This window comes from Mesoplodon mirus (assembly GCF_964341445.2).
Source record: "Mesoplodon mirus genome assembly, chromosome: 12".
Taxonomy (NCBI): Eukaryota; Metazoa; Chordata; class Mammalia; order Artiodactyla; family Ziphiidae; genus Mesoplodon; species Mesoplodon mirus.
The window spans coordinates 31,856,354-31,874,559 of NC_138988.1; the positions used below are offsets into that span (position 1 = coordinate 31,856,354).

Here is an 18,206-nt window from a genome sequence, read left to right on the forward strand (position 1 = left end):
ACCGCGACAGTTTCTATGGCAACAACTTTGTTTCTATGCGGCAGGCGACTGCCCAGCTCGGCAGGACCCCGTAGGGCGTTCCGGAGGTTTCAACCTTTGTTTTCTCTCTTCCTTTCACCATTGGAGAAGTTCGTTGAATGTTCCCCTCTTATCTGAGCAGCCGGGAAGTAGTGAAAACAATCAGAGAGGTACTTTTTTGTCCTCAGCTTTTCTCTTCACCTCTCTCCCAGGGCAGGAGATTTTGAACTGGGCGCCAGCAGAAACTGTCTTTTTCAAGGCAGGAATCTCCAAATTGTGTGGGCATCTGCAGCAAATGCAGTTGATATCACAGTTAATTATTCAGCATTTATATGACATTTTAGATTTCTTATGCACTTAGTATGCCTATTTTTGTTTGATCATAGTATGGCTTTCTAGGAAGGTAGCAAAACTAAGATACAATAGTGATGTTTAAAAATATTAATGATGTTAAAGTATCAGCTTTTTGGGGAGAGGGATTATACCTCAACAACTGGATTTTGTTGTTGTGATTTGCTTCTTAGGGAAATTTTGAACTCAAAATTTTAGAACTGTACAGGTATTTAGAGAGCATCTAATCCAGTTCCTTAATTTCAGCCATGAGGAAACTGAAGCCCTCACTCACCGGGAAGTGACTGGCTTCATTTCTTCATAGCAATGAATGGTAGAGCTCTAACAGGAATCCCTGCCCATTTATCTCAACTGCCATCCTTGGGAAAAAGATATAAAGAGGCCTAGAATTTTTGATATTGATATGTAATGAATATATCGAGGCTAGCTTTTACAATAATGGCTTTACAGACTTTTTCTCCTCAGAGTATATTTTAATCTTTAGGGGACCAAGATGTCAGATACAAACAAAACTGCCATTGCAGCAGAAAAAAAGGCTCTGAACTTGAAGTTACCTCCCATTGTTCGTCCCCCAGAAGACATAGGTGTTGATGCACCAGCACAAAGTAAGCTGCTGAGTTACAGAAGATCCAAGGAGCAGCAGAAGACAATTAATCAGTTAGTGTAAGTAGCATATTAGTAAATAATCCTTGTTTGGAATTGGAGTGAAATAATTAGTGTTTGTATTCTCATAAAAAGTTTAACTATTCAGGTTGTTCATGGTCAAAATATCATCTTCAAATTCAAGTAGGAAAACAACTGAAAAAGTAATTGTAATGATAGTAAATGTTATATAGTGCTTACAGTGTTTAAGCATTGTTTTTATTGTTTTACCTATACTTCTCACAACAACCCTATACGATAGGTACTATTGTTATTTCTGTATATAGATGAGTAAACTGAGGTGCAGAGAAGTTAAGTAACTTGCCGAAGGTCTCACAGCTTGAGTTTAGGCCCTGACAGTCTGGTCATAGAGTTCACATACTTTGAACACCACGCTATTCCTCCTTGTGATATATTATAACCATACTGGTCCCTGAAAGTAAAACCAAGTAACTGGGCCGCTACAAATAGCATTGCACTGGAGCAAATACTTAATAAAATACCTTGAAACTACTTGTACTTAAAATTTTTTCTATACAAAAGAAAATACAGTCTAACATCCTACCCTTTCCCCTCCAATTTAGTGGAAATTAAAACTAATTTAGGTACCAGCTCCCAAAGGCACTGATGAGGATGGTTCAGTCAATTCAGCAGTTACTGAGAATTTCCTAGGTACCTGACTCTGCTGGGCTGTGGGGATAAATAAGAAGCAAAAAACATTGAGCTTATCTGTACAGTTTGAACCTAACACTGAACTACAAAACAGGGAATTTCTCTCTGGTGGATTTCTGCTTCTCTTTCTGCATTCTCTTTCCCTCTTTGGTCTGCCTCCTTTATACATATTTTTGCAACTGATTAAGTTTTACTCTCTGTTACATTGTTGATCATATTGTTGATGATCATATTGTTGCTAGTTAAAATAATTTAAGTTTTTGCTGATTTTACTTTCCTTATAATTAAACAGGTCTGTTAATCATATAACTTCTTTAAATTTACATTATTATTAGTCTGTCAATCTTCTAATCATATTTAAATCCAAACTTATAATGGCAGTATATGTATTGTTACATACCCTTTACCCCTTTAATTTCTAAGACTCTAATCAATGTTTCAGTAGATTTAGAGAATAGAAAAAGGGGTTCCTTAGGAGTTACATATTGTTCTTGCTCCAAAACCTTTCATAATCTCAGAATGTTGAACTACTTGCAGTTCCATATTTTTACATATAGTGAAAAATAAATTTCACAAGTGCTCCCTGCAGTTTCCTTCACTGTAAAGTCTGTCTGAATACTTATACAATTTATTCAAGGCTTAGTTTATGAATCACCTCCTCTGGAAAGCTGTCTTTTAATCCCCTTTGTGCAGCTTTAACCCTGTCTACATACTCTCTTACATCTATTTAACAGATATTAAATATCTACTGTTATCCAGACACTGCTTGTTACTAGAAAGACCACAGAGAACACAACAGAAAGGACTTTAGTCTTTCAGAAGCTTATATTCTGGTGGGAGGAGGCAGATCGTAAACACATTAAAAAAAAAAGTTAACCCTTTAGATGGTGATAGATACTATGAAGAAATAAAACAGTGGGATAGAGAGTGACAGGGAAGATGTTTCTAGGAACATTGCAGGAAAGTCCCATGGAGATGATATATAGAGATCGAAAGAATAAGAAGCTTGTCATTTAAATAAACATGAGAACACCACTGTAGCAAAGGGGATAGCAAGCACGAAAGCCCTGAAATATGAATGCTTTCAGTGTGTTCTAGGAATTGACAAAGGTCAATGTCACTAGAGTATCAGGGACCTGGGGAAGAGTATTATCAGGTGAGGTCTGTGGATAGAGAGTTCCAGGAGTAAGGTGGGATGTAAGGAGTCCTGGGCAGAACTGAGCCCTCTGCTGGGACCAGTTCCTTGGAACACTTGGCTGAGCAAAGATCGAAAATTGTTTTGTAGCTTTCCAGATTCCCTTGAATGAGCCACTTCTTCCTTGGCCACTACCTCCCTCTTGATTCAGACCAGCCTTTCTCTCCTTCACTGTATGTAGTCTCTTACACAGTCCTTTGAAATTATCCAATTTTGTTTATTTATCTGTTTTTGATTGTTAACACAGAAAGCAAAAACATGGAGTGAAAACGCCAGCTCTTACATTCTTCTCAGCTCTTTTTATTTATATCAGTAGGAGAAAACACACTCCAGGAAATTATTGCTCTATTAAAGGGTGACATTTATATATAAAGAGCTCAAGGAAGTTAGGCATATTTATGTTGGGATCATTACAGTGCAAGGTAGCTAGTGCCAACTAGCATACCAAAGTATAAGGCAAACTCCTTCAAAGTATTGATCACTGAGAGCTAGGCTGCTCACAGAGAAAATGATGGATGAAGGGGAGTCTGGCCTGGGACTTGATAATTAACAAAGAAAAGAGGAAGGAGGGTATTCCAGGCACATTTTCTATTCCATGTGAGAAAGCCTTAGGAATTTTGTTTTTAATAGATCTTTATTGGAGTATAATTGCTTCACAATACTGTGTTAGTTTCTGTTGCACAAGAAAGCAAATCAGCCATATGCATAGGTATGTCCCCATATCCCCTTCCTCTTGAGCCTCCCTCCCATGCTCCCTATCGCACCCCTCTAGGTCATCGCAAAGCACCTAGCCGATCTCCCTGTGCTATTTTCCACCAGCCAACTATTTTACATTCGGTAGTATATGTACGTCAATGCTACTCTTATTTAGTCCCAGCTTCGCCCTCCCACCCCATGTCCTCAAGTCCATTTTCTATGTCTATCTCTTTATTCCTGCCCTGCAACTAGGTTCATCAATACCTTTTTTTTTTTTTTAGATTCCATATATATCTGTTAGCATATGGTATTTGTTTTTCTCTTCCTGACTTACTTCACTTTGTATGACAGACTCTAGGTCCATCCACCCCATTACAAATAACTCAATTTCGTTTCTTTTTATGGCGGAGTAATATTCCATTGTATATATGTGCCACATCTTCTTTATCCATTCATCTGTTGATGGACACTTAGGTTGGTTCCATGTCCTGGTTATTGTAAATAGTGCTGCACTGAACACTGTGGTACATGTCTCTTTTTGAATTATGATTTTCTCAAGGTATATGCCAAGTAGTGGGATTGCTGTGTCATATGGTAGTTCTATTTTTAGTTTTTTAAAGAACCTCCATACTGTTTTCCATAGTGGTTGAATCAATTTACATTCCCACCAACAGTGCAAAAGGGTTCGCTTTTCACCACACCTTTTTCCAGCATTTATTGTTTCTAGAATTTTTGATAATTGCCATTCTGACCTGCGTGAGTTAATACCTCATTGTAAGGAGCTTCAAGATGGTGGAAGAGTAAGACACGGAGTTCACCTTCTTCCCCACAAATACATCAGAAATGCATCTACATGTGGAATAACTCCTACAGAACGCTGACAGAAGACCTCAGACCTCCCAAAAGGCAAGAAACTCCCCACGTACCTGGGTAGGGCAAAAGAAGAAAGAAAAAACAGAGGCGAAAGAATAGGGATGGGACCTGCACCATTGGGAGGGAGCTGTGAAGGAGGAAAGGTTTCCACAAGCTAGGAAGACCCTTTGCGGGCAGAGACTGTGGGTGGCAGAGGGGGGAAGCTTTGGAGCCACGGAGGAGAACGCAGCAACAGGGGTGCAGAGGGCAAAGTGGAGAGATTCCTGCACAGAGGATCAGTGCCAACCAGCACTCACCAGCCCGAGAGGCTTGTCTGCTCACCTGCCAGGGCGGGCGTGGGCTGGGAGCTGAGGCTTGGGCTTCGGTCGGATCCCAGGGGGAGGACTGGGGTTGGCTGCGTGAACACAGCCTGAAGGGGGCTAGTGTGCCACAGCTAGCCAGGAGGGAGTCCGGGAAAAAGTGTGGAGCTGCCGAAGAGGCAAGAGACTTTTCGTGCCTCTTTGTTTCCTGGTGTGCGAGGAGAGGGGATTAAGAGCGCAGTTTAAAGGAGCTCCAGAGACAGGCGCGAGCCGCGGCTATCAGTGCGGACCCCAGAGACAGGCATGAGACACTAAGGCTCCTGCTGCAGCCACCAAGAAGCCTGTGTGCAAGCACAGGTCACTATCCACACCTCCCCTCCTGGGAGCCTGTGCAGCCCGCCACTGCCAGGGTCCCATGATCCAGGGACAACTTCCCTGGGAGAATGAACGGTGCGCCTCAGGCTGGGGCAATGTCACATTGGCCTCTGCCACCGCAGGCTCGCCCTGCATCCGTACCCGTCCTTCCCCCCGGCCTGAGTGGGCCAGAGTCCCTGAATCAGCTGCTCCTTTAACCCCATCCTGTCTGAGCGAAGAACAGAAGCCCTCAGCCGACCTACACGCAGAGGCAGGGCCAAATCCAAAGCTGAGACCCGGGAGCTGTGTGAACAAGGAAGAAAAAGGGAAATCTCTCCCAGCAGCCTCAGGATCAGCAGATAAAATCTCCACAATCAACTTGATGTACCCAGCATCTGTGGAATTCCTGAATAGGCCACGAATCATCCCAAATTGAGGAGGTGGACTTTGGGAGCAATGATATGTATATATTTTTCCCTTTTTCTCTTTTTGTGAGTGTGTATGTGTATGCTTCTGTGTGTGATTTTGTCTGTATAGCTTTGCTTTGACCATTTGTCCAAGGGTTCTGGCTGTCCATTTTTTTACTTAAAAATTTTTTTTCTTAATAATTATTTTTTATTTTAATAACTATATTTTATTTTATTTTATGTTATTTTATTTTATCTTCTACATTCCTTCCTTTCTTCCTTTCTTTCTTTCTTTCTTTTCTTTCTTTCCTCCCTTTTATTCTGAGCCATGTGGATGACAGGCTCTTGGTGCTCCAGCCAGGCATCAGGGCTGCGCCTCTGACGTGGGACAGCCAAGTTCAGGACACTCGTCCACAAGAGACCTCCCAGCTCCACGTAATATCAAATGGCGAAACACTCCCAGAGATCTCCATCTCAATGCCAAGACCCAGCTCCACTCAACGACCAGGAAGCTACAGTGCTGGACACCTTATACTAAACAACTAGCATGACATGAACACAACCCCATCCATTAGCAGAGAGGCTGCCTAAAATCATAATAACGCCACAGACACCCCAGAACACACCACCAGACGTTGACCTGCCCACCAGAAAGGCAAGATCCAGTTTCATCCACCAGAACACAGGCACTAGTCCCCTCCACCAGGAAGCCTACACAACCCACTGAACCAAACTTAGCCACTGGGGACAGACACCAAAAACAACGGGAACTACGAACCTGCAGCCTGCGAAAAGGAGACCCCAAACATAGTAAGTTAAGCAGAATGAGAAGAGAGAAACACACAGCAGATGAAGGAGCAAGGCAAAAACCCAACAGACTTCACAAATGAAGAGTAAATAGGCAGTCTACCTGAAAAATAATTCAGAATAATGATAGTAAAGATGATCCAAAATCTTGGAAATAGAATGGAGAAAATACAAGAAACATTTAACAAGAACTTAGAAGAACTAAAAAGCAAACAAACAGTGATGAACAACACAATAAATGAAATTAAAAATTCTCTAGAAGGAATCAATAGCAGAATAACTGAGGCAGAAGAACAGATAAGTGACCAGGAAGATAAAATAGTGGAAATAACTACTGCAGAGCAGAATAAAGAAAAAAGAATGAAAAGAATTGAGGAGAGTCTCAAGCCCTCTGAGACAACATGAAATGCACCAACATTCGAATTATAGGGGTCCCAGAAGAAGAAGAGAAAAAGAAAGGGACTGAGAAAGTATCTGAAGAGATTATAGTTGAAAACTTCGCTAATATGGGAAAGGAAATAGTTAATCAAGTCCAGGAAGCACAGAGAGTCCCATACAGGATAAATCCAAGGAGAAACATGCCAAGACACATATTAATCAAACTATCAAAAATTAAATACACAGAAAAAATATTAAAAGCAGCAAGGGAAAAACAACAAGTAACACAGAAGGGAATCCCCATAAGATTAACAGCTGATCTTTCAGCAGAAACTCTGCAAGCCAGAACATATTTAAAGTGATGAAGGAGAAAAACTTACAACCAAGATTACTCTACCCAGCAAGGATCTCATTCAGATTTGATGGAGAAAGTAAAACCTTTAGAGACAAGCAAATTCTAAGAGAATCCAGAACCACCAAACCAGCTTTACAACAAATGCTAAAGGAGCTTCTCTAGGCAGGAAACACAAGAGAAGGAAAAGACCTACAATAACAAACCCAAAACAATCAAGGAAATGGTAATAGGAACATACATATAGATAACTACCTTAAATGTAAATGGATTAAATGCTCCAACCAAAAGACATAGACTGCCTGAATGGATACAAAAACAAGACCCGTATATATGCTGTCTACAAGATACCCACTTCAGACCTAGGAACACATACAGACTGAAAGTGAGGGAATGGAAAAAGAAATTCTATGCAAATGGAAATGAAAAGAAAGCTGGAGTAGCAATTCTCATGTCAGACAAAACAGACTTTAAAACAAAGACTATTACAAAAAACAAGGACACTACATAATGATCAAGGGATCAATCCATGAAGAAGATATAAACATTGTAAATATTTATGCACCCAACATAGGAGCACCTCAATACATAAGGCAAAGACTAACATCCATAAAAGGGAAAATTGACAGTAACACATCATAGTAGGGGACTTTAACACCCCACTTTCACCAATGGATAGATCCTCCAAAATGAAAATAAATAAGGAAACACAAGCTTCAAATGATACATTAAACAAGATGGACTTAATTGGTATTTATAGGACATTCCATCCAAAAACAACAGAATACACATTCTTCTCAAGTGCTCATGGAACATTCTCCAGGATAGATCATATCTTGGGTCACAAATCAAGCCTTGGTAAATTTAAGAAAATTGAAATCATATCAAGGATCTTTCCCCACCACAATGCTGTGAGACTAGATATCAATTACAGGAAAAAATCTGTAAAAAATGCAAACATATGGAGGCTAAACAATACACTACTTAATAACCAAGAGATCACTGAAGAAATCAAAGAGTAAATGAAAAAATACCTAGAAACAAATGACAATGAATACACGACCACCCAAAAATTATGGGCTGCAGCAAAAGCAGTTCTAAGAGGGAAGTTTATAGCAATACAGTCCTACGTTAAGAAACAAGAAACATCTCAAATAAACAACCTAACTTTACACCTAAAGTAATTCGAGAAAGAAGAACAAAAAAACCCCCAAAGTTAGCAGAAGGAAAGAAATCATAAAGATCAGATCAGAAATAAATGAAAAAGAAATGAAGGAAATGATAGCAAAGATCAGTAAAACAAAAAGCTGGTTCTTTGAGAAGATAAACGAAATTGATAAACCATAAGACTCATCAAAAAAAAAAAAAAGGGACAAGACTCAAATAAATAGAATTAGAAATGAAAAAGGAGAAGTAAAAACTGACACTGCAGAAATACAAAGGATCATGAGAGATTACTACAAGCAACTATATGCCAATAAAATGCACAACCTGGAAGAAATGGACAAATTCTTAGAAATGCACAACCTCCCGAGACTGAACCAGGAAGAAACAGAAAATACGAACAGACCAATCAGAAGCACTGAAATTGAAACTGTGATTAAAAATCTTCCAACAAACAAAAGCCCAGGACCAGATGTCTTCACAGGCGAATTCTATCAAACATTTAGAGAAGAGCTAACACCTATCCTTCTCAAACTCCTCCAAAATATAGCAGAGGAGGAACACTGCCAAACTCATTCTACGAGGCCACCATCACCCTGATACCAAAAACAGACAGAGATGTCACAGAGAAAGAAAACTACAGGCCAATAATACTGATCAACATAGATGCAAAAATCCCGAACAAAATACTAGCAAACAGAATCCAACAGCACATTAAAAGGATCATACACCATGATCAAGTGGGGTTTATCCCAGGAATGCAAGGATTCTTCACTATATGCAAATCAATCAATGTAATACACCATACTAACAAATTGAAGGAGAAAAACCATATGATCATCTCAATAGATGCAGAGAAAGCTTTTGACAAAATTCAACACCCATTTATGAAAAAAACCCTCCAAACAGTAGGCATAGAGGGAACTTTCCTCAACATAATAAAAGCCATATATGACAAACCCACAGCCAACATCGTCTTCAATGGTGAAAAACTGAAACCGTTTCCTCTAAGATCAGGAACAAGACAGGGATGTCCACTCTCACTGCTATTATTCAACATAGTTTTGGAAGTCCTAGCCACAGCAGTCAGAGAAGAAAAAGAAATAAAAGGAATACAAATAGGAAAAGAAGAAGTAAAACTGTCACTGTTTGCAGATGACATGATACTATACATAGAGTATCCTAAAGATGCCACCAGAAAACTACTGGTGCTAATCAATGAATTTGGTAAAGTTGCAGGTTACAAAATTAATGCACAGAAATCTCTTGCATTGCTATACACTAATGATGAAAAATCTGAAAGTGAAATTAAGAAAACACTCCCATTTACCATTGCAACAAAAAGAATAAAATATCTAGGAATAAACCTACCTAAGGAGACCAATGACCTGTGTGAAGAAAACTATAAGACACTGATGAAAGAAATTAAAGATGATACAAATAGATGGAGAGATATACCATGTTCTTGGATTTGAAGAATCAACATTGTGAAAATGACTCTAGTACCCAAAGCAATCTACAGATTCAATACAATCCCTATCAAACTACCACTGGCATTTTTCACAGAACTAGAACAAAAAATTTCACAATTTGTATGGAAACACAAAAGACCCCGAATAGCCAAAGCAATCTTGAGACAGAAAAATGGAGCTGGAGGAGTCAGGCTCCCTGACTTCAGACTATATACTACAAAGCTACAGTAATCAAGACAGTATGGTACTGGCACAAAAACAGAAATATAGATCAATGGAACAGGATAGAAAGCCAAGAGATAAACCCACACACATATGGTCACCTTATTTTTGATAAAGGATGCAAGAATATACAATGGAGAAAAGACAGCCTCTTCAATGATTGGTGCTGGGAAAACTGGACAGCTACATGTAAAAGAATGAAATTAGAACACTCCGTAACACCATACACAAAAATAAACTCCAAATGGATTAAAGACCTAAATGTAAGGCCAGACACTGTCAAACTGTTAGAGGAAAACATAGGCAGAACACTCTATGACATAAATCACAACAAGATCCTTTTTGACCCACCTCCTAGAGAAATGGAAATAAAAACAAAAATAAACGTTTAAATGGGACCTATTGAAACTTAAAAGCTTTTGCATAGCAAAGGAAACCATAAACAAGACGAAAAGACAACTCTCAGAATGGGAGAAAATATTTGCAAATGAAGCAACTGACAAAGGATTAATCTCCAAAATTTACAAGCAGCTCATGCAGCTCAATATCAAAAAAAAACCCAATCCAAAAATGGGCAGAAGACCTAAATAGACATTTCTCCAAAGAAGATATACAGACTGCCAACAAACACATGAAAGAATGTTCAACATCATTAATCATTAGAGAAATGCAAATCAAAACTACAAGGAGATATCATCTCACTTCGGTCAGAATGACCATCATCAAAAAATCTACAAACAATAAATGCTGGGGAGGGTGTGGAAAAAAGGGAACCCTCTTGCACTGTTGGTGGGAATGTAAATTGATACAGCCACTATGGAGAACAGTATGGAGGTTCCTTAAAAAACTAAAAATAGAACTACCAGCAATACCACCCAGCAATCCCACTACTGGGCATATACCCTGCGAAAACCATAATTCAAAAAGAGTCATGTACCACAATGTTCATTGCAGCTCTGTTTACAATAGCCAGGACATGGAAGCAACCTAAGTGTCCATTGACAGATGAATGGATAAAGAAGGTGTGCCACATATATACAATGAAATATTATTCTGCCATAAAAAGAAACGAAATTGAGTTATTTGTAGTGGGGTGGATGGACCTAGAGTCTGTCATACAAAGTGAAGTAAGTCAGAAAGAGAAAAACAAATACTATATGCTAACATATATATATGGAATCTAAACACCAAAAAAAAGGTCATGAAGAACTTAGGGGCAAGACGGGAATAAAGATGCAGACCTACTAGAGAATGGACTTGAGGATACGGGGAGGGGGAAGGGTAAGCTGGGACAAAGTGAGAGAGTGGCATGGACATATATACACTACCAAATGTATAATAGATAGCTAGGGGGAAGCAGCCGCATAGCCCATGGAGATCAGCTCGGTGCTTTGTGACCACCTAGAGGGGTGGGAAAGGGAAAGTGGGAGGGAGGGTGATGCAAGAGGGAAGAGATATGGGGACATATGTATATGTATAACTGATTCACTTTGTTATAAAGCGGAAACTAACACACCATTGTAAAGCAATTATAGTCCAATAAAGATGTTAAAAAAAAAAGGTATAGATGTAAAAAAAAAAAAAAAAAAACCTCATTGTAGTTTTGATTTGCATTTCTCTGATAATTAGTGACGTTGAACATCTTTTCATGTGCTTCTTGGCCATCTATATGTCTTCCTTGGTGAAATGTTTATTTAGGTCTTCCACCCATTTTTCAATTGGATTTTTTGTTTTTTTGATATTGAGCTCCATGAGCTGTTTGTATATTTTGGAGATTAATCCTTTGTCTGTTGTTTCATTTGCAAATATTTTCTCCCATTCTTTTTTTTTAATAATTTAATTTTTTTATTAGTTTCTGCTTTATAACAAAGTGAATCAGTCATACATATACATCTGTTCCCACATCTCTTCCCTCATGCATCTCCCTCCCTCCCACCCCTCCAGGCGGTCACAAAGCACTGAGCTGATCTCCCTGTGCTCTGCGGCTGCTTCCCACTATCTATCTACCTTACGTTTGGTAGTGTATATATGTCCATGCCTCTCTTTTGCTTTGTCACAGCTTACCCTTCCCCCTCCCCATATCCTCAAGTCCATTCTCAAGTAGGTCTGTGTCTTTATTCCCGTTTTACCCCTAGGTTCTTCATGACATTTTTCTTAAATTCCATATATATGTGTTAGCATACAGTATTTGTCTTTCTCTTTCTGACTTACTTCACTCTGTATGACAGACTCTAGGTCTATCCACCTCATTACAAATAGCTCAGTTTCATTTCTTTTTATGGCTGAGTAATATTCCAATGTATATATGTGCCACATCTTCTTTACCCATTCATCCGATGATGGACACTTAGGTTGTTTCCATCTCCGGGCTATTGTGAATAGAGCTGCAATGAACATTTTGGTACATGTCTCTTTTTGAATTATGGTTTTCTCAGGGTATATGCCTAGTAGTGGGATTGCTGGGTCATATGGTAATTCTATTTTTAGTTTTTTGAGGAACCTCCATACTGTTCTCCATAGTGGCTGTACCAATTCACATTCCCACCAGCAGTGCAAGAGTGTTCCCTTTTCTCCACACCCTCTCCAGCATTTATTGTCTCTAGATTTCTTGATGATGGCCATTCTGACTGGTGTGAGATGATATCTCATTGTAGTTTTGATTTGCATTTCTCTAATGATTAGTGATGTTGAGCATTCTTTCATGTGTTTGTTGGCAGTCTGTATATCTTCTTTGGAGAAATGCCTATTTAAGTCTTCTGCCCATTTTTAGATTGGGTTGGTTGTTTTTTTGCTATTGAGCTGCATGAGCTGCTTATAAATTTTGGAGATTAATCCTTTGTCAGTTGCTTCATTTGCAAATATTTTCTCCCATTCTGAGGGTTGTCTTTTGGTCTTGTTTATGGTTTCCTTTGCTGTGTAAAAGCTTTGAAGTTTCATTAGGTCCCATTTGTTTATCTTTGTTTTTATTTCCATTTCTCTAGGAGGTGGGTCCAAAAGGATCTTGTTGTGATTTATGTCATAGAGTGTTCTGCCTATGTTTTCCTCTAAGAGTTTGATAGTTTCTGGCCTTACCTTTAGGTCTTTAGTCCATTTTGAGCTTATTTTTGTGTATGGTGTTAGGGAATGATCTAATCACATACTTTTACATGTCCCTGTCCAGTTTTCCCAGCACCACTTATTGAAGAGGCTGTCCTTTCTCCACTGTACATTCCTGCCTCCTTTATCAAAGATAAGTTGACCATATGTGTGTGGGTTTATCTCTGGGCTTTCTATCCTGTTCCATTGATCTATCTTTCTGTTTTTGTGCCAGTACCACACTGTCTTGATCACTGTAGCTTTGTAGTATAGTCTGAAGTCAGGGAGCCTGATTCCTCCAGCTCCGTTTTTCGTTCTCAAGATTGCTTTGGCTATTCGGGGTCTTTTGTTTTTCCAAACAAATTTTGAAATTTTTTGTTCTAGTTCTGTGAAAAATGCCAGTGGTAGTTTGATAGGGATTGCATTGAATCTGTAGATTGCTTTGGGCAGTAGAGTCATTTTCACAATATTGATTCTTCCAATCCAGGAGCATGGTATATCTCTCCATCTATTTGTATCATCTTTAATTTCTTTCATCAGTGTCTTATAATTTTCTGCATACAGGCCTTTTGTCTCCTTAGGTAAGTTTATTCCTAGATATTTTATTCTTTTTGTTGCAATGGTAAATGGGAGTGTTTTCTTGATTTCATTTTCAGATTTTTCATCATTAGTGTACAGGAATCCCAGAGATTTCTGTGCATTAATTTTGTATCCTGCTACTTTACCAAATTCATTGATTAGCTCTAGTAGTTTTCTGGTAGCATCTTTAGGATTCTCTATGTGTAGTATCATGTCATCTGCAAACAGTGACAGCTTTACTTCTTCTTTTCCAATTTGGATTCCTTTTATTTCCTTTTCTTCTCTGATTGCTGTGGCTAAAACTTCCAAAACTAGGTTGAATAAGAGTGGTGAGAGTGGGCAGCCTTGTCTTGTTCCTGATCTTAGTGGAAATGGTTTCAGTTTTTCACCATTGAGGACAATGTTGGCTGTGGGTTTGTCATATATGGCCTTTATTATGTTGAGGAAAGTTCCCTCTGTGCCTACTGTTTGGAGGGTTTTTATCATAAATGGGTGTTGAATTTTGTCGAAAGCTTTCTCTGCATCTATTGAGATGATCATATGGTTTTTCTCCTTCAATTTGTTAATATGGTGTATCACATTGATTGATTTGCGTATATTGAAGAATCCTTGCATTCCTGGAATAAACCCCACTTGATCATGGTGTATGATCCTTTTAATGTGCTGTTGGATTCTGTTTGCTAGTATTTTGTTGAGGATTTTTGCATCTATGTTGATCAGTATTATTGGCCTGTAGTTTTCTTTCTTTGTGACATCCTTGTCTGGTTTTGGTATCAAGGTGATGGTGGCCTCGTAGAATGAGTTTGGGAGTGTTCCTTCCTCTGAAATTGTTTGGAAGAGTTTGAGAAGGATGGGTGTTAGCTCTTCTCTAAATGTTTTTCTCCAATTCTGAGGGTTGTCTTTTGGTCTTGTTGATGGTTTCCTTTGCTGTGCAAAAGCTTTTAAGACCCACTTCTTTATTTTTGTTTTTATTTCTGTTACTCTAGAAGGTGGGTCTAAAAAGATCTTGCTGGGGCTTCCCTGGTGGCGCAGTGGTTGAGAGTCCACCTGCCAATGCAGGGGACACGGGTTCGTAACCCGGTCCAGGAAGATCCCACATACCACGGAGCTGGGCCCGTGAGCCATGGCCGCTGACCCTGCTCATCGGAGCCTGTGCTCCACAGCGGGAGAGGCCACAACAGTGAGAGGCCCGCATACCACACACACAAATTCTTCCCGTGGTTTATGTCAAAGAGTTTTTTTCCTATATTTTCCTCTAAGAGTTTTATAGTGTCTGGTCTTATTAAGTCTTTAATCCATTTGGAGTTTATTTTTGTGTATGGTGTTAGGGAGTATTCTAATTTCATTCCTTTACATGTAGCTGTCCAGTTTTCCCAGCACCACTTATTGAAGAGGCTGTCTTTTCTCCATTGTATGTTCTTGTGTCCTTTGTCATAAATTAGGTGCCCATATGTGCATGGGTTTATCTCTGGGCATTCTATCTTGTACCATTGACCTATATTTCTGTTTTGTGCTAGTACCATAGTGTCTTGATTACTGTAGCTTTGTGGTATAGTTTGAAGTCAGGGAGCCTGATTTCTCCAACCCCATTTTTCTTTCTCAAGATTGCTTTGGCTATTTGGGGTCTTTTGTGTTTCCATACAAAATGTAAAATGTTTTGTTCTACTTCTGTGAAGAATGCCATTGGTAGTTTGATAGGGATTGCATTGAATCTATAGATTGCTTTGGGTAGTATAGTCATTTTCACAATGTTGATTCTTCCAATCCAAGAACATGGTATATTCTCCATCTATTTATGTCATCTTTGATTTTTTTCATCAGTGTTTTATAGTTTTCTGAGTACAAGTCTTTTGCCACCTTAGGCAGGTTTATTCCTAGGTTTTTTATTCTTTTTGTTGCAGTGGTAAATGGGAGTGTTTCCTTATTTTCTCTTCCTGATTTTTCATTGTTGGTGTATAGGAGTGCCAGAGATTTCTGTGGCTTAATTTTGAATACTGCAACCTTACCAAATTCATTGATTAGTTGTAGTAGTTTTCTGGTGGCATCTTTAGGATTATCTATGTATAGTATCACATCATCAGCAAACAGTGACAGTTTTACTTTTTCTTTTCCAATTTGGATTCCCTTTGTTTCTTTTTCTTCTTTGATTGCTGTGGCTAGGATTTCCAAAGCTATGTTGAAGAGAGTGGCGATAGTGGACATCCTTGTCTTGTTCCTGATCTTAGAGGAAATGCTTTCAGTTTTTCACCATTGAGTATGATGCTCTCTGTGGGTTTGTCATATATGGCCTTTATTATGTTGAGGTAGGTTCCCCCATGCCCATTTTCTGCAGAATTTTTATCATAAATGGGTGTTGAAAGCTTTTTCTGCATCTATTGAGATGATCATATGGTTTTTATTCCTTTATTTGTTAATGTGGTGTATCACATTGACTTATTTGCGTATATTGAAAAATCCTTGCATCCCTGGGATAAATCCCACTTGATCATGGTGTATGATCCTTTCAATGTGTTGTTGGATTCTGTTTGCTAGTATTTTGTTCAGGATTTTTGCATCTATGTTCATCAGTGATATTGGTCTTTAATCTTTTTTTTGATATCTTCTTCTGGTTTTGGTATTAGGGTGATGGTGGCTTTGTAGAACGAATCTGGGAGTGTTTCTCCCTCTGCAATTTTTTAGAAGAGTTTGAGAAGGATCAGTATTAGCTCTTCTCTAAATGTTTGTTAGAATTTGCCTGTGAAGCCATCTGGTCCTAGACTTTTGTTTGTTGGAATATTTTTAATTATGGTTTCAATTTCATTACTTGTGATATATCTGTTTATATTTTCTAATTTTTCCTGGTCAGTCTTGGAAAATTGTACCTTTCCAAGAGTTTGTCCATTTCTTCATGGTAGTCCATTTTATTGGCATATAGTTTTTCATAGTAGTGTCTTATAATCCTTTGTATTTCTGCAGTGTCAGTTGTGATTTCTCCTGTTTCATTTCCAATTTTATTGATTTGCGTCCTCTACCTTTTTTTCTTGATGAGTCTGGCTAAGGGTTTATTAATCTTATTTATCTTCTCAAAGAACCAGCTTTTAGTTTTATTGATGTTTGCTATTGTTTTCTTCATTTCTATTTCATTTATTTCTGCTCTGATCTTTAAGATGTCTTTTCTTCTACTGACTTTGGGTTTTCCTTGTTCTTCTTTCTCTAGTTGTTTTAAGTGTAGGGTTAGATTGTTTATTTGAGATTTTTCTTGTTTCCTGAGGTGAGATTATATTGCTATAAACTTCCCTCTTAAAACTGCTTTTGCTGCGTCCCATAGGTTTTGTGTCATCATGTTTTCATTTTGATTTAGTCAGGCTTAGTAAGGCACAACAGGGAAATGAGGCTACTCATAAAAGCTAATTCAGTCTTAGTCTCTTTTAATAAATGAAGAATGTCTAGAATGTGGGAGAGAAAATTTTCACCCTCCACTGGTCAAGCAACATCTGGAATTCTGGGGTCACACTGTAAGAGGGATGTTGCTAAACTATTATAGCTACCAAGGAGAGTGAGGAATTTTGAAACTATCTAATTTGAAAGGAACAGATTTGCTTAATGGGGAGGAGTTTAGACAGGCCTGGTTCATATCCCATCTCTACAGCTTATTAATGTGAATTTGGCAAGTCAAGTAACTTTACTTACCCTCATCTTCCTATCTGTAAGATGGGGATAATATTATAATAATGGTTACCTCTTAGGATTTCTGTGAGAGTTAAATGAGATCCATGCATATAAAGATCTTAAGCCAATTCCTAGAACATCATAAACTCACCATAAATGGTAACTTTTATTGACAGGAATGGTCAAAGGAACTGGATAGGTATTACTAAGTTTTGGAAGGGTAACAAAGAAGAGGAATATGACTTTTTTATATAGCTCCAGAGAATAGAATTTAAAAGGATACAACTCAAGAAATTTATTTCTAAGAATATGAGCTGGCTGACAATAAATTGAGCTACCTCAGAAAGTGATGAGTGTCATCTCCCCTCACCCATCCTGGGGTACAACTTGAAATTTTTGAGAGTATTCATGCATTAAGTAAAGTACTGAACTAGATATGCAGAATCTTTTCCAAATCCACTATTCTGATCATTCATTCTACAGATGTTTATTGACCTTGATGGACACTATCTAACTGCTATGGATAGAGCAGTGAGCAAAACAGACATGATCTTTGTCTTTATGGCATTTACTAGTTTATGCTTTTATGGTTCTGGTGGCCATCCTTTCCTTCAAGTTCCTTTTAGTTCTCCTTTTGCCTCTGACCATGTCTCCTTTGCCTCCTTCAGTTGTTCTTCCTCATTCCTGTCACGCTTGGCATCCTTCAATCTTCTTTCTTAAGTCTCTTTTCTTTCCCTTGTATACTTTCTGCTTTGGCCGTCTCTTCTAGTGTATTCAGCCTTTACAAACTGGTAGATTTGTCTTCCTAAAATTTTTCTCATGCTTAAAAACTCTTAGTGACTCCCCATTGTCTACTAATAAAAAAGCTTGCTATTTGAGACCCTTAGCTAGATATTCCAGTCCACTTCTCCAAACTTATCTCCATCTGGTTCCATAACTTCTGGGCAGATTGGACAACTCCTTATTTTCAATTTTTGCCTTTGATTGTTCCCTTGTCTTCCT

At 38.5% G+C, this 18,206-nt stretch overlaps 1 protein-coding gene across 3 annotated transcripts in view; it reads left to right on the forward strand.

The window, feature by feature from the left end:
- DNAH12 (dynein axonemal heavy chain 12) overlaps window positions 1-18,206 on the forward strand; it is a 219,961-nt gene that overhangs the window by 4,194 nt on the left and 197,561 nt on the right. For 2 of the 3 annotated variants that reach the window (XM_082639578.1, XM_082639579.1), the window contains exon 2: window positions 854-1,032. In XM_082639578.1, the coding sequence (XP_082495704.1) occupies window positions 863-1,032 (170 nt within the window). In that variant the 5' untranslated portion in view covers window positions 854-862. Of the gene's footprint in view, window positions 1-159; window positions 189-853; window positions 1,033-18,206 lie in introns of those variants that run through there. The other variant, XM_082639577.1, reaches the window with a different exon arrangement.